This window comes from Ahaetulla prasina, chromosome 2 (assembly GCF_028640845.1).
Source record: "Ahaetulla prasina isolate Xishuangbanna chromosome 2, ASM2864084v1, whole genome shotgun sequence".
Taxonomy (NCBI): domain Eukaryota; kingdom Metazoa; phylum Chordata; class Lepidosauria; order Squamata; family Colubridae; genus Ahaetulla; species Ahaetulla prasina.
This window is the reverse complement of record NC_080540.1, coordinates 20,280,392-20,296,079: the sequence shown is the minus strand read 5'-3', so window position 1 is coordinate 20,296,079 and position 15,688 is coordinate 20,280,392. Positions and strand designations below refer to the sequence as shown.

At 38.8% G+C, this 15,688-nt stretch overlaps 1 protein-coding gene across 1 annotated transcript; it reads right to left on the bottom strand.

The window, feature by feature from the left end:
• Positions 1–2,719: 2,719 nt before the first annotated feature.
• On the bottom strand, positions 2,720–12,864 carry LOC131190284 (uncharacterized). Its single transcript, XM_058167528.1, has 3 exons — positions 11,540–12,864; positions 8,854–8,980; positions 2,720–7,886 (listed from the first exon to the last, which is right to left on the bottom strand). The coding sequence occupies exons 1-3, from the start codon at positions 12,386–12,388 to the stop codon at positions 6,169–6,171; spliced, it is 2,694 nt and encodes an 897-aa protein (XP_058023511.1). The 5' UTR covers positions 12,389–12,864; the 3' UTR covers positions 2,720–6,168.
• Between the last annotated feature and the right edge of the window lie 2,824 nt (positions 12,865–15,688).

Sequence of the window (15,688 nt, the reverse complement as noted above, 5' to 3'; positions counted from 1 at the left end):
AGCAGCCACTATTCTGCAGGTCACAATTTCTGGAGCAAGAAGCAACAGGTATTTAGGCTCAATTCCAAATCAAGGGAAACCTGAGCAGTGTCCAGCAACACCAACCTGCATCTTCAATCTACACAATAATATTTAAAGGTAAAGGAGCTTACTTGTGCATTTCCCCACACTAATTTTCCAAAAGAACACATACCTACATAAATACAGACAGGGGTCAATATCCCTTCTCTTCTTTTTTCACTTAAAAATCTCCAAAACTGTTCCTGCTGAAAATGTCATCTTCCTGGCTCTCCCTTGACAGAACTCTTAACATATTAAAAGAACCACATGGTATCCAGAAAGCTATTAGAATTTCTTCTCCCAGCCTTTCATTCCCTGGGAGTAAATCTTAAAAAAGGAAGATCCACTGAATGTTTGCCTGCTATAAAGACAACAGTCCTATCATGTAGTTTTTAAAAGCTCAGTCAAGAGGGAAAGAATGTAATGCTGACATCTGAAATTCAACTGTCAGGTCTAAGTGTAGGTTAAATTGTCCCCATTCAGTTGATCTGCAGTCCTTTACAATGTGGTTAGCGTGGCTAACACTGCACATGCTGAATGATTAGCCCCTTCACCCTATCTGCATCTCTATGGTTGGTATCTGAAAGCCACAATAAAACAAATCCATCTTAAAATAAAGATAGGGCAAATCATGTAAGAATTGAATGTTTTCTAATTGGTTTTTCTCTTCACAAAATGCATACACAAACACATGTGTATGTTTAAAAGTCTGTGGAGATTCTCAGTCACCCAGGTCATGGTTGTCCCAAAGGTGCTTTTTCAGGAGGCAACTGAACTTTCTTGTTTTTTCTTGGAAGACCATTTCCATTGCCCACTCTCCTGTCAGCTGAAGAAGCTTCTTGGATGAGGAGCAAAACGTCTTCAAAGAAAAACATGAAAGTTCAGTTGCCTCCTGAAAAAGCACCTTTGGGACATGTGTATGTTTTTCAGCTTAGCATGGTCCTTTGAGGGTTGGAGTGAAAGTCTTTCTGTCCTAAATCAGCATATACCTGTTTCCCCCAAAATAAGACATTTCCTGATAATAAGCCCAATTGGACTTTTGAGCGCATGCACTAAAATAAGCCTCCCCCTGAAAATAAGCCCTCCCCAAAAATATTTAAACACAGAGCTGGAAATCAGGTAAGATGGCAAGAGGAGTCCCATCTTGCTCCATGCACCCCAAATAATAAGACCTCCCAGAAAATAAAGCCAAGCACTTATTTCGGGGTTCAAAAAAATATAAGACAGGGTCTTGTTTTCGGGAAAACACGGTCCTAGTGAAGTCTAAGGCTAAAACTGAATCTTTCGAAAGCCCCACATGTTTCCACTGGTTAAGCCAGCTGGTTTCCAATTACAGTACCAAGAGGCTCTGGTTGATTGATTGACTGCTGATTGCTGTAGTAGTCTGGCAGGTGAGGTCAGAGTTCTCACTTTGGTCGGGTGCTTAAGAGAAACCGGCACCATTGGAGTTGGATGACTAATAAATTCAAATAAATAATTCTCTTTTGGATGCAGAATTTCACAGTGGAAGTATCTGTTAGCCTCAGGTTGCTCCGAGCGCCCCACAATGACAAAGAGCCCAGCTGATCTAGAAGCTCAACCTCTTGATATCCTGGTTAGAAATAATAGAGGTTGAGTTTGTGAGGAACAGGCTCCCGTGCTTTAGTACCCAGGGCCCTCTGGTTGTGGTTGTTGTGGGTGTATCTTCTCTGAGGTCATGTTTAATTAGGTAATGGAGCTTTTAGATGTCATTGTCATAAATCCATTGGAATTGTGCAGCTAATACATTTAAATAAACTAAAAATAAATATCTAATCCAGTTTTCCAATCAGAAATTAAGAAAAACAACAAAGCAAGAAATTTCTTTACTGAATGTTGATGGGATAATCTATGCTTCCCTCATTCATCATCAGTAACTATGAAGTTACTGTATTTGTTATGTAGAATTTTAGGATTTATTACTAATATCTAAGTAAAAGTGATACTATCATTTTAACATAGTGTTTATGCCTCCTTTTGAAGTTTAGAAAATCATGTTTTTCTATGAGCCAATGTATTTTCCTTTGATATGCAAAAACTAGCCTTTTCTGAATCACTGATGAGACCACTCAAACAACAAGACTGTATTCCTCACGTTGCCTTGTACAAATTCTTATCTGACCTGAAAAGTCATTTTGTTCTCCCAAAATCTGGAAATGAACAATAACTTCTTGCTGGATTCTGCCTAACAAAGGTCTGTTCTAAACTGGAGAGTACGTCTGGACACAGAAAATGCTAGAACAGATGTGGCCCAAAAGTTGTTGTGGTGGTGGTGGTGGTTAGTTGTGAAGTTGTGTCCGACCCATCACAACCCCACGGACAATGTTCCTCCAGGCCTTCCTGTCCCCTACCATCCCCTGGAGACCATTTAAGCTCACGCCCAGCGTTAGGCTCTTCTCTAGTGAGTCCTTCTTTCTCATTAGCTGGCCAAAGTATTTGAGTTTCATCTTCAGGATCTGGCCTCTAAAGAGCAGTCAGGGTTGATCTCCTCCAGGACTGACCTGTTTGATTGCCTTGCAGTCCAAGGGACTGGCAGGAGTCTTCTCCAGCACCACAGTTCAAAGGCCTCACCTTCACTTTTCCCAAAAGAATCCCAATCTGAAATAAATTCAATCTGACACAATAAAATAGTATCCACCATTCTTTATTCCATAATCCATAGAGAAGACACCTTGCTTTTGATGTATTGTAAATAATGAAACAAATGAAAATGGCATGCACATAATTATTGGTATCTTTAACTTAATATTTTGTAGAACATCCTAAATAGAGACTTTTTCTGGCCTAGGATAGCATGAAAACATGTGGGACAAAACTGGGCTTTGGGTGGCTTTGTGGTAATCTGCCCACAGCGTGCCTGAACTGGCTGTTGCTGTTATTATCATCATCAGGGAATGCTGCATCTGGAATGGGTGGGACTAAGGTTATTACCTGATCTGCATTTTTTCTCTCTTCTGAAAAACATACTATAAAGCTTTGATTGCCCAAAGCCATGTAGGTCATAGAGATCAATATGTTCCAATGACAACCATGGCATATGGAAGACTGTGACATGGAATGCAAGAGAAGGAAGTGATAAGGAGGTTCAAATAATAAAGGAAATCCAACAAATGAAAGGAAGGTAATAGATGTTTATGGAAAGATGAAATACAGTACATGTGCATGGCATTGATGAATATACCCGGGGCATTGAAGATTTGGATTTAATTATGAAGGAAAAGGCTAAAATATTTAAGGGGGTATGAATTGGTAGACCAGATCATTCTAGAGAACATCTGTCTATGTGGTCACTAAGACCTGATACTGACTTAATGGCACATAATCAAGGTTGTTGGCCGTATGCATAGAAACAGGGAATTGTACTTTGCTGTCTGATATGAGTGAATGGATGAGAATGAAACTGGAATAGAGAAAGCAGTTGGGCTGTTTAGAAATTCTCCAAATGAATGAGAATCATTATTGTTTGGTGAATTTTTACTTCAGATAAGCAAATGCATGTATTCGTATAGCAAATAAATATGATTAAAATCATGATTGAATTGATGGTTTAAAATGAAAGACCAAGATAACTAGCAAAGGATAAAATGAAAAGAGGGTTTGAATGTGGGACAGATAATCAGATTAGAAATAGAGTACAATTTAATGTGTTAAATAGTTTCAAGAAATGTGGTCAAAGAAAGTAAGGATTCATTAAGAGTCAGAAAAAAATGCGGAGAAATTTTGGTGGTAATAAAAAATAGTTTCCTGAGCTCCCAGCTTTTCCCAGTAAGAATAATTACTATATAAATGATGCAGTAACTATTACACGGGATTCAGCACTGCTGCAACAGTATTTGGCTCAGCATTCTTCCCAGATGCTCCCAAGACTCTCAGTCAAGAGATCTGGTTGTTGCTAGGCAGCAACTCTTGTTATTATTAATAAAGTGCTAAGTACGGGTAGCCTTTAGCAGCCACAACTGGGACTGGCAGCTTGGTTGTTGAGCAATGCAGTTGCTAAATGAAACTCTGACTGTGTTTATGACCCTTCTTCAGCTTTTCTTTGCTTTACAGACCTGTGAATGGCGTAAATGTGAGGCTTGGTTGTAATGTTACTTTTTCATTACCGTTGCAACTGCAAACAGTTGCTGTATGAGGCAGCCGCTAAATGAGAACTACCTGAATTATTTTGTCCTAGACTGATTTTTTAAAGAAATGGGAGATAATTTGGGAGGGGCAGAAGGGAAAATTGTCAATATATTTCTTAATTTCATTTTTGAAATGGGTATCCCACTGTTGAAAAATCTAGTTTTCCCAACTATTGAATTCATAGAGATGTTCATTTGGGGATGTTTTGGTAGTAATAAAGAAACAGTTCATCACTGGGATGTTTTCGACTTTCCATTCTAATCTGTCATTCTGTCATCCATGTTATTATCCAAGCAGAAAGTACTTAGCTTTTTAAACTTAGATTTGGTCAGCCAAAGTATGTTAACTTGGATACCTTACCTTACGGTTTACCTTTAAAATCATCAAATTAAATTTGGAGCCATCAAAATATACATTAAGAAAGGAATAGCTAAAATGCATAACACTAAAGTGTTATAAAATATTACTAGAAAAGCAGCAGCCCCCAAAATCAAGAAAGTTTTAAATTAACCCATTAATCACTCAGAATGCCTGAGGTAATAAACTGGTCCCTGGCTGACACTGAGAATAATCAGAGCCAGGCATATTTCTCTGGAGGCAGCATCTACTGTGGGTATGTGGGTGGGGAGGCACATTCTATATATAAAAAAGGCCCTCTTACTTTCTCTAAGTATTCAGATTACCAAATGAAAAATATTGACTTAAGAGCCAAGCTCTGAGAAACACAGCCGTATGTTGTTCAACCTCTCTATGAGCTGTCTGCTTGCAGGCTGTCAAGCTGGAATTCAAAGGGGGTTTGACACATGAAGAAAAAGACGTGTTTCCTAAATGGAACCATTGTGGTCAAAGGCAGTTATTTCAAGTTATGGAGACAAATTCTGAGAGAGGACTCTTTCCTATAAGCATTGGCCTACTTGTAGGATTCCCATAAAGAGGTGGATTTACTTGGTTGCTGCTGGAATTGGACTACACATCATGTTTGCCATACAGTTTATTCCTTTAGCAAAATGGCTGCATTTAACTATCTTTGGCTGATGATGCTTGGATGGAAAACTACCAAAGATTCCGGGGACCTGATCCAGGCTGGGAAGTGGAACCAATATTACAGAAGAAGCAGGAATGAACCACTTGGTACTCTTCCCAAGAAAAGCACCTTTCTATAATCAGGGTTTGAGTTCAGTTTAAGAAAATATTTATAATATGTGGTAAATCCTCTGAGATGAAGAAGCTGAGGGCTTAGATAACAATGGAGAAACTGAGAAGCATTTTTCCCTTCTGCCCCACCGATTATTGAGCCTCTTTTTTGATTTCATGTTGGAATTTAAAAATTGAATAATAATGCATGTTTACAAGAAAATAAGTCCCAGTAACCATAGTGCTTATTCACAAGTAAGAGTGCATAGAAGTGCACACTCAAAATGCTGTCTTTGTGTGCATCAACATACAGATAGAATTCTATTTTTAAAGGCATTTTGGTTAACACCTAAGCTGCAAGAACATTATGCTTAAAAGAAAGTTATATGGAATGAGCTAAGAAGGGAGACAATTTCCTCATGTTACATAATGCATATTTTAAAAGGTTCCTTTTCTTCCTTTCCTTCTTTCTAAAAAGGGCCAACCTTTTTAAACCATTATTCTGCTTCTCTCTACTTGCATAATCTTTTCCCAGAGGATTTTTTTCTGATAGATATTCCTCACCATATTATGTTTTGTGTGATAGAAGATGAGTGAGAGGCCATCTTCTTAGTTTCTGAACATGGGGATTACAGCAAAGTGCTTTAAACCTCCTTTTTCCATGCTCAGCTTTCAATCCACTGACACAAAAACCACTTCATTTTATTACTATGATCACTACTGCTTCTTTTTGCAGTTCTGAAAAGTTTTCTACAAATGTTACTATAAATAAACGTTACTTCCAGCTCTATAATTCTATATTCTGTCAGTTTGGGGATGGAATCTTTTTCTTCATGAATCTCCTGATTCATGAATTGGGGAGAGATGTGGAGAATTTGCACCTTTTTCAACGTTCGAGGATGACCACAATTTAGCTCTTACATTGGTTTGCATGGCTTTTCCCACCTGTTTGACTTCACTGGCTTTAATATCATTACAAAACTTCCCAGGCTGAGCTTTGGTCTTTTGGGAGGTGTCTTCCAAATCAGAAATCCTACCTTCAGCTTCAACTGTACACGCAGAGAAAGACTCATTCTGGAGGCTAGTAACAGTAGAATGCAGGCTGGAGATGGCTGCCTTGATTTCCGCAATATTCGCAGCCACCTGCTGCAGCACTGTCATTACCTGGCTTAAGGTAGGTTCAGCAGCCATTTTGTCTAGAAAGGGAAGAGGGAAAGATCTCTCCTGTTGTTCCATTTGAGGGGAACTCGAAGAGAAAAACCCAGTTGCAGAAAACCTCCTTATGATTTGCATAGCCAGGTACAAAGCTTCACCTATTTGAGTGTTAAGTGTTACAGGATCAAACTTCGGGAACTGTTTTACAGTAACTCCTGATTCAAGAAGCCAGCTTCTGTTTTGTTTCAAGTACCACCAGTTATGCCTAATCAAGCGTTTCTGGAGATTATTTCTTGTGTGAGTTCTATGATGTGCTCCAGATTGGAATTTCAAATTTCTCCTGCTGAAATATTTCCTGTCCGGTCTCCTGCGTTTTATTAAAGCTGAAAGGCTACTGATGATTTCCTCAGGATTGGAACAGGCATACTGTTTGAAAGAATTAAAATGCTTATACTTAGGACGTGTAATCAACTGACCCCCAAGGCTGATTTTGGAAGCATCATCTTCATTACTAAGACTGGCGTATCTGTACTGGGCTTCCAAATCTTGTTGAACATCTGAACAAGGAATTTGTGTTGCTGGTTCCTGTAAAACACTTCCAAAAGAATTGAGTTTCTCCAGCCCTCCTTCAATTCCTGAACTACCACTTTCCAAAATCTTCTGGTTTTCTACCAGGCCACTTTCCAAAATCTTCTGGTTTTCACTGGTCAAATCCGTACTTTCATTCAATTCAGCAGAATGTATTTTTGAGCAAATGAGCACTGGATCTGACTCAGGACTTGGAGAAATTATTTCCATAATTGTTTCCAATGATTTATCTACATATCGAAAATCTCTCTGACTGTCGAGCATCAGTGGCTCAGTTTGTTCAGTATCATCAATGGTTGCACACTCAGCATTCCAACTTGTTCTAGTTTCATGGTGGACTGGATTTCTCCAATGGCCTCCATAAAATTTCTCTTTTTCTGACTGTTGCCTTTCGGTATCATTCTGTTCCTCTCTGATTAAATTTGGCTGAAAATTCTGGGGATGTATCTTATTGGATATTCCATATGAGCCTGTTAGATCTTCCTCTTTAAGGCGTTTCTGATCATTGATAGGTATTGCAGATGCACCACCTTCTCCATAATCAATATGCATGCACTGATTCTGCAGCCCTACTTCTAGACGAATGATGTCTCTATCTGGTCCCATCACATTTCTTTCAGAACCAGTGAATATTGCTTCCTTTTCCAAGGCTGTCTTTTGCTGGTTCTTCGGACAGTTGTTATTCAACTTTTGTGCAGGATGTTGTAAAACGGCCTCCTTGGATTTTTCCAACCATTCCACTGCTGGTTCAAAGACTTCCTGCAAAGGTTCTTCCTCTTGGCTTTTTCCTTTGATCTGATCACTTGCTGGAGGAAAGAAACAATCAAAATGTTCCTTAAGCCCATCAATATTAGTTTGCAGTGAAAACTCTGTTTCAATATCAATCATAATATTAAATATGGTAATTTTATAAAAAGCTTTGTATTCTAAGTATATGAAAAATTTTACCTATTGGCAGAATTTTTTTATTATTTTATTTTATTAAATTTGTATACCACCATAACTTATTCTCAGTTATTCTGGATGGTTATACTTGCTCTTTGTATACAACCAAATAACATTTCAGCTCACTTTTTAATATTCTGCTATGTACAGGTAATCCTCAACTTATGACCGTAATAAAGCCTGCCCATTACGGTTGTAAGTCATGACTGCCATAAAACGGGTCAACCTACATGAGTGACCTGATTATATATCCTTTTTTTTTTTGCAGCAGTCATTAAGCAAACGTGGCAATTATAAAGCAACCGCCACAGTAATTAAACCGATTGTTTGCTATGGGCTGGTTTGAAAGTAAACACTGGTTTTTGGCAAAAATGTTATAAAATCTGGTCATATGACCATGTAATGCTGCAAATGGCCATAAATGTGGGCTGGTTGCCAAATGCCTAAAATATGGTCACATGACTATGGGGGTCAGGATGGCTGTTGGAACTAGCTCATAAATACTCTTTGAAACTAGTAATCAAAAATCAGGACTACTTCTAGCCTATCATTAATCCAAGAAGCTCAAGACAGCATGCATAGATTTGTGGAACCACCAGCTAATTAAAACATTTTTGGATTAATTCCGATAATATCTTTTTACATCAGAATTTAGCTTAGTTCCAAGGTAAATTAATCTGAGCCTTTCAAATCTTTTGGCCTTTGGCTCCAATTACTCAACCCTTGTAAGCTATGGGAATTGTAGACCAAACATCTAAAAAGTAACAAGTTGCCTTAGTTTTTTAATCTTCAGAATACCTCCATTCTAGATTTCCTCAGAATTCTTACCCAAACAGGCTACATTATCATAATTTTGATGCATGACATTCCAATAAAGGTTTTTTTCTTTATGGTTGAGTAGAGTCCATTCTTCCTCAGTGAAGTGAATAGATACATCTTCAAAGGTTATCATATCCTAAAATAATCAGAGGGGTTAGTCTATTAATTACACAATATTTTACAAAGACTCTGAGATGGGATTACTGATCAAATATCAGCACTATCCTCAATTTCTTTGATTACCCAGGTCAAATCCAATTTTATTCCCAATTTGTACGAGGGAAATAAGCAATGTACTACACATGATTATTGGATGGCTAGATATGAAATGCAAACTGAAAACAACAAAGCAATGAAAAAGTATCAGTATGAAAAGTAAAAATTTCGTATTCCTCAAATTAATTCTGCTGCCATCTAGACAATTATCCACTCCACTGATGTAACTGACACATAAAGCTCTTTTCTCCAGCCACTACTTTTGTTTTAGAAAAAATTGCCCTAACTGGCAACTGGTTTGGATGACTCAAAGAAAGGATTTAACCATTTATGGATTACAAGTCTAACAACAGCTATTAACCATAACAAGTAAATGGATTCTCTAAATCAGCACTTCCCAAATCTGGGTAAATTACCCAAAATGGGTCAAAGATATTGTTCTTTGGATAATGACACACAAACCCCTTACTACAATAGGGATATTTAAATTACTTTTGCCACGTGTACCAAAATATATTCAAAAACTTCCCAAAGAATTCATCTGAAGATGAAAATTAATATAATTCATAAGGCGAATTTGTTGAAATGACATAACCATTCAATAATATTGTATTATAATACAGGTAGTCACTGAGTTATGACCATTCATTCAGTGACCACTTGAAGTCACGACGGTGCTGAAGGGAAGGACTTATGACCAGTCCTTATAGTTTGTTAAGACTTCTTTTGAGTAATGAAGGAAAGGGTTTGGCAAGCATTGCTCTAAATCTAAGCCCTGAAATAAGCCATTGGCTTTATTGCCATGCGCTCAAAAGCCTGATTTGGCTTATTATCAGGGGATGATTTATTTTGGGGGAAACAGGGTATTAATGACCAGAATCAGCCAGTTTGACTTTAGAATTCTACATCAGGATTATTGACTTGATCATGTTCATAATTTGTTAATAATAAACTAGAAGAAAAACTTCTAGTGTATTCTTAACAAATTATAAACCTGATCAAGTCAATAATCAAACAATGGACAAGACAGCTTTGTAAGAGACTGGAAGCCATTTGTGGATTTTCTATAATACAATAAATAGGATGGTTAACAGAGGGATTTGAAGACTAAGATAATGTTCGAGCTAATCTGTTGACTGTTCTTTTTCATTTTTTAAATATATTTTCTAATTAGATGTTGGGTCTATTTGATTATTAGAGATTTCCTAATCTGAAATATTTGTTAATATATTTTTCTTGCTAAATAAGGATGAGAGAATTATTTGTAAATCTGTTATGTAAGAGGAGGAGAAATTATCAGAATTTTTAAATTTTCTGTTCCGCATTCAGCCAGGGTGGATTTTTTTGGTATGTTCAATGTTAAACTTATTTGGATGTTTGGGTCACTTTTTTCTTTTTTGTACACAATTATTTTTTTGTTGTTACTCTTGAATGTATGGTTTTCTGTTTTGCATATTATTCCTGTTGATAAAACAGTATGTATGTGTGTGTGTGTGTGTGTGTGTGTGTGTATAAAAAATTTTCTGTCCCTGCCCAAGTGCTAACCTAAAACAGCCTGCCAATTTGTCATTTATACATGGGAATACGTATACATTTATTATACTTATTCCAATACTTATATTACTGAATTCTAATTTTATTTTACCTCCAGATCTTCCTCCACTATTCCAAATTTTAGCATCTTGCTGCCACATCCATATTTCTTTGCAAAAATACTGAATGTTTCATGACAATTACTGTGGAACTACACATGTACTGAAAAGCTGAGGACTGAGGCAATGTTATCATTGCATGTCTTTGATAAAAGACCCCACCTTTTGTGTATCAGCAAAGATATCAAATCCATACCATCCATGTTCGTTATATAATCAGATTACATGTAGGCAGCACAATCTGTGCATGAATCTACAAACTACCAATTAGCCTGTATCAACACATGGACAGGAAGTATTTTCTTTTTCCAACATACATGGGCCTTTGAGAGCAATAAAAGAAGCAGGATAAAAACCTTTCTTTGCAATATATGCATTCTAATCCAGCTTTCACTCTCCCCAATTTCTAAATGAAGAAAGCATATAAAGTCTGCCAGCAGATTAAGGCTGGCTATTTTAAAGCATAGATGAGTCATCCCTTGCTTTTCTGAATATCGTACTCCGGATAAAGCCTTTTCCTTCCTTAAGCTGAGACTTCAAATAAATTCCTTGTACTCACCAGACCCCTCCCCTCCTTTTCAAAATACTTCCTTATGGATGTTCTAGCTGTAAGTAAAGGATTACAGCATTAGTAGTTCTCTGGCTAGAGAGGCCAAACATTTTTCTCCATTCACAACTGCCTGCACTGCTTGCTGCCTGTGAATTCAGGAGCAGCAAGGGCATCATCAGAACTTCCAGCATGTTTAAATATCAACTACATTGACAGCTTTACATTCTAAAGATAATGTCATTCTAATAAATCCTCAGTATACCCCATTCCCCAGCACCTGAATGGGCTTGGCAGGTTCCTGTTTATGATAGGCCATAGCCAGATGTACGGCCTCCTTGCTGCTGCCTGGCTCCTGGGCTTTCAGCCATGTCTGCATGTCTGCTGGAAGCACACTGAGAAATTGCTCCAGGATGACCATGTCCACAATCTGGTCCTTGCTGTGTTCCTGAGGACAGAGCCACTGCAGTGCTGTGGTACTCAGCCTGGACAGAATCTCTTGCAGAGTTTCTCCAGGTAGGAGGGTGGATAGGCGGAATCGCTGTCGACCAGCTTCCCGATTAGCCTGGATTGAAGGCGAGTTCAGAGCGTGTTTCTCTTTACGAAGAAAGGGACTTGGCCTGTAATCTCCATCCATAGAGCTGTCAGTGAACTCGTGAAAGCCAGGAGATGTTAAAGCTGATGGTATAATTGGCTCTTTAATAGTCGTTTCAACAGCAGGTTCCCGTAAATTGGGTGAAGATTGGCGGGTTGCCTTCAAACATGCTCTCAAACGCTGTATTGTCTGACTTGGATGGTTTGTACACCATTTCTTGGTACGAACTTCTGACAATGCATTACAACTTGCTGTATTCATTTTAGGGATTGATTCTGGGCTCAGGGTGGTTTTCTTCATGCCATATGGCACTTGTTCAGCTTCTGTTGGCATCCTGGTGGGAGGATGAAGATGTGGCAAAGACTTTATAACTTGATTGTGGCTTGTGTGAGCCCTTCCTGTACAACAGTATTTGTGATATTCAGCACACTTCCAAAATGTTTTGTTCCCACTTGCACGCACTTTCTTATACAGATATCCCTTGTAAAGCAGCTGATCCTTACCTTTGTCATCCTTGATATACTGCAAGGACATTTTCACAGTGACACCGTATATAGGATCTTAGACAATGGCTTTACAACAAGGTAAAAGACAGAGACAGAGGAAACCAGACATGTAATGAAAGAAATCCCTTGCTATAATGACTTGCACCGATGGCTCTTCTGGAGAGAAAAATTCAAATGTGAGGGAAGATTTTTTTTGAATAGTTACCGAAGAATGAAAGGCTTCCTTCTGGTCCGCTCAGGCTTTCCCGTTTTCCCCCACAGAGGCGAACATGAATCAGGCTGCTCCCATTTTTCCCCAAGTCCTAAGGTTGACAGCCGAACCGGATCTGTAAATTGGCTCCTTACTCCTTGCAGAGCACAAAAGAAGCAGTCTTCCTCGTTACGTGTCAGTTCTTGTTCTCCGTAACGTTACTTAATATCATAAGTCTAGCGCTTTAAATGCTATTTGGAAATGAAGAGCCTAGAAACCAGTTAGCTGTACTCCTAGTTTTCATTCCGGTCCGAATCTACCGTAATTCGCTGAGTAACCGGAGATATCCTATTTAGCCACGCCTCCTTCCATTTTAAAGGAATAAAGGCGGAAGTCCCATCATATGGGTGTTGCTATCCAGCTGTGAATACTGTATATGAGCGACTGGAAGTAATCCTGTGCGAAGGAAAATTTGCCAGGATATTTGGTTTTAAAGAGCCTCCTTGTGGGGATACTTTGTAATTGTACACATTTACCTTTGAACAGATCCTTTGAACTTGAGGCTTTAATTTTTGGGAGGGAAGGATTATATTGGGTTGTGTTATTGCACAAAAGATGATCTGCTTTCTTGGTTTAGCGACTGTGGTTAGTAAGCCATACTTTTGTACAAAATCACTTAATTTGTGGTTTATTAAATACACTTTGATTAAACCAACAGGGATTAATAAAATATGTAAATAACTTTCTAGCATCTTTCCTTTGAATCTTTACAGGATCCTGAATTTTAGATTGGAGAGTGCCTGAAGTGCTCATTTTTAAAAATAACTTGAATTATAGTAGTATTGGAGAAGATTTACAAGAATAGCCAAGAAAATGAACACAGAATAGAATAGAATAGAATAGAATAGAATAGAATAGAATAGAATAGAATAGAATAGAATAGAATAGAATAGAATAGAATAGAGGTTGAATGACTAGGCTTGTGGTGCAACTGGAACAATCTGGAACTGAACACACTCAAAACCATAGAAATGATGGTAGACTTTAGGAGAAACCTTTCCATACTTCCACCTCTCGCAATACTAGACAATACAGTATCAACAGCAGAAACCTTCAAATTTCTAGGTTCTTCCATATCGCAAGATCTAAAATGGACAGCTAATATCAAAAATGTCATCAAAAAAGGACAACAAAGAATGTTCTTTCGGTGCCAACTCAAAAAGCTCAAACTGCCCAAGGAGCTGCTGATCCAATTCTACAGAGGAATTATTGAGTCTGTCATCTGCACCTCTATAACTGTCTGGTTTGGTTCTGCAACCCAACAAGACAGACACAGACTTCAGAGGATAATTAGAACTGCAGAAAAAAACAATTGCTACCAACCTGCCTTCCACTGAGGACCTATATACTGCACGAATCAAAAAGTGGCCTTGCAGTCCAAAGGACTCGCAGGAATCTTCTCCAAAGCCTCAATTCTTCGGCGCTCAGCCTTTCTTATGGTCCAACTTTCACAGCCATACATTGCAACTGGGAAAAGCATAGCCTGGCATATTTGACGGGTCGATTCTTGGAGGAGGAGCAGAAACGGCTGGAGAGGTGACCCGGAAAGGGAGGAGAGAATGATCAGCACAGATTAGCATCTGCAACAGTCCAGGATGCCAGCAGAGCAGCTGAGACAGTTTATACAGTGAAGGGATGCCACATGTGGTTCTACAGAACATCTCCAGAGACGCTGCCCTGACAGGAGAAACAGAGGAGCAGCGAGACAAGGATGCAGGACATGAGCGGTTCTCCAGCATCGTTTTCCCTAGCAGCAACAGTGTTTGAAAACACCAGGAACACTTGGTTGTTAGACAGTGGGGCGAGTCAGCTTATTGCAAATGACCCACAAGCGTTTTCTGGTTTGAAACCAACTATGCAAACATGTGTTAGTCTGGCCAATGGTCAAACAGTTGCTGTAAAAGGAGAAGGTAATGTGGATAGGAGAAACATTGTACAATGTCCCATATGTACCTGCATAATCTGCAGGTACATATATAATCATAATCTGTTAAGTGTATCCAGGTTAGAAAGGCAGGGTTATGAAATACTGTTTGCAGGAGGGCAGTACTCCATTAAGAAAGGTGGAAGGATATGCCCACAAGGGATTAAGAAGGATGGCCTGTATGTTCTAGGAAGGCAGAATAGTCCACGTGCACCAACGAATGCTCCCACACATGGCAACCGTGTACATTTGTTGCGTAGGAGGGGAGAGCATGTGAATAACAGGGGGTCACAGAAGATGCCAGACTTAGTTAGGTGGCATAAGCCACAGAAAAAAAAACAAAGCAGTGCAAGATGTATCTAGAGTGCACTGTTTGTAAGGAGGAAAAATACAGGGTGTATCCTGTGAGTAAGAAAAAACCAAGGCAAACAAACAGAGGTATACCTAGCAGACCTAAAGGTATAATAAAGGTTTACTTCCTGAGCAGTTCAAAGCTGGTGGGGTTAGAGTAGGTGATATTCATAATGAGTCCCGTAAGTGCCAAGAGATATGGCCATGGTCATTGCCTAAGGAACAATGCGATAAATGGAGGAAGCCGAAGTTAAAGAGAATGACGGGCAGACAGATAAACCAAAGCAAGGAAACTGAGCTAGTGAAAATAGAAAGTAAAGGTATGCAGCCAAGGGATGGTAAACAGGATGTAATGGAGAATAATGAGTGTACAGAGTCAGTAGATACTGACCGTAGTAGTTCCAGCAGCTATAGTAGTACTGGTACTTGTAGTGTGTATAGCAATGAGAGTATGAAGCGAAGAATAATAGAAATAGAAAAAACATGAATATGTTAAAGCATTCAGCTGTTCAGTTTTAAATGGGAGGAGTGTCAGGGTAATGAAGATTTAAAGCTGACCAGCCCTGTAAGGCTGTGGACCAGGATGATGGACTGAGGATGAGTAGGCAGGGTTATTGCCGCTTTAAGAAGCTGTCTATATAAGGGAGGCCATGAGAAGGCGTATCTCTCTCCTCGAGTATCTCTCTCCTCATTGTGTTCTATCTGCATTGTGGTTCTCTGTGTAGAGTTGAAGATTGCTTGCTTGCCTGGTATGTGCCTACCACATCTATGTACGTATATAGAAGTCTTGTATAAAAACCACT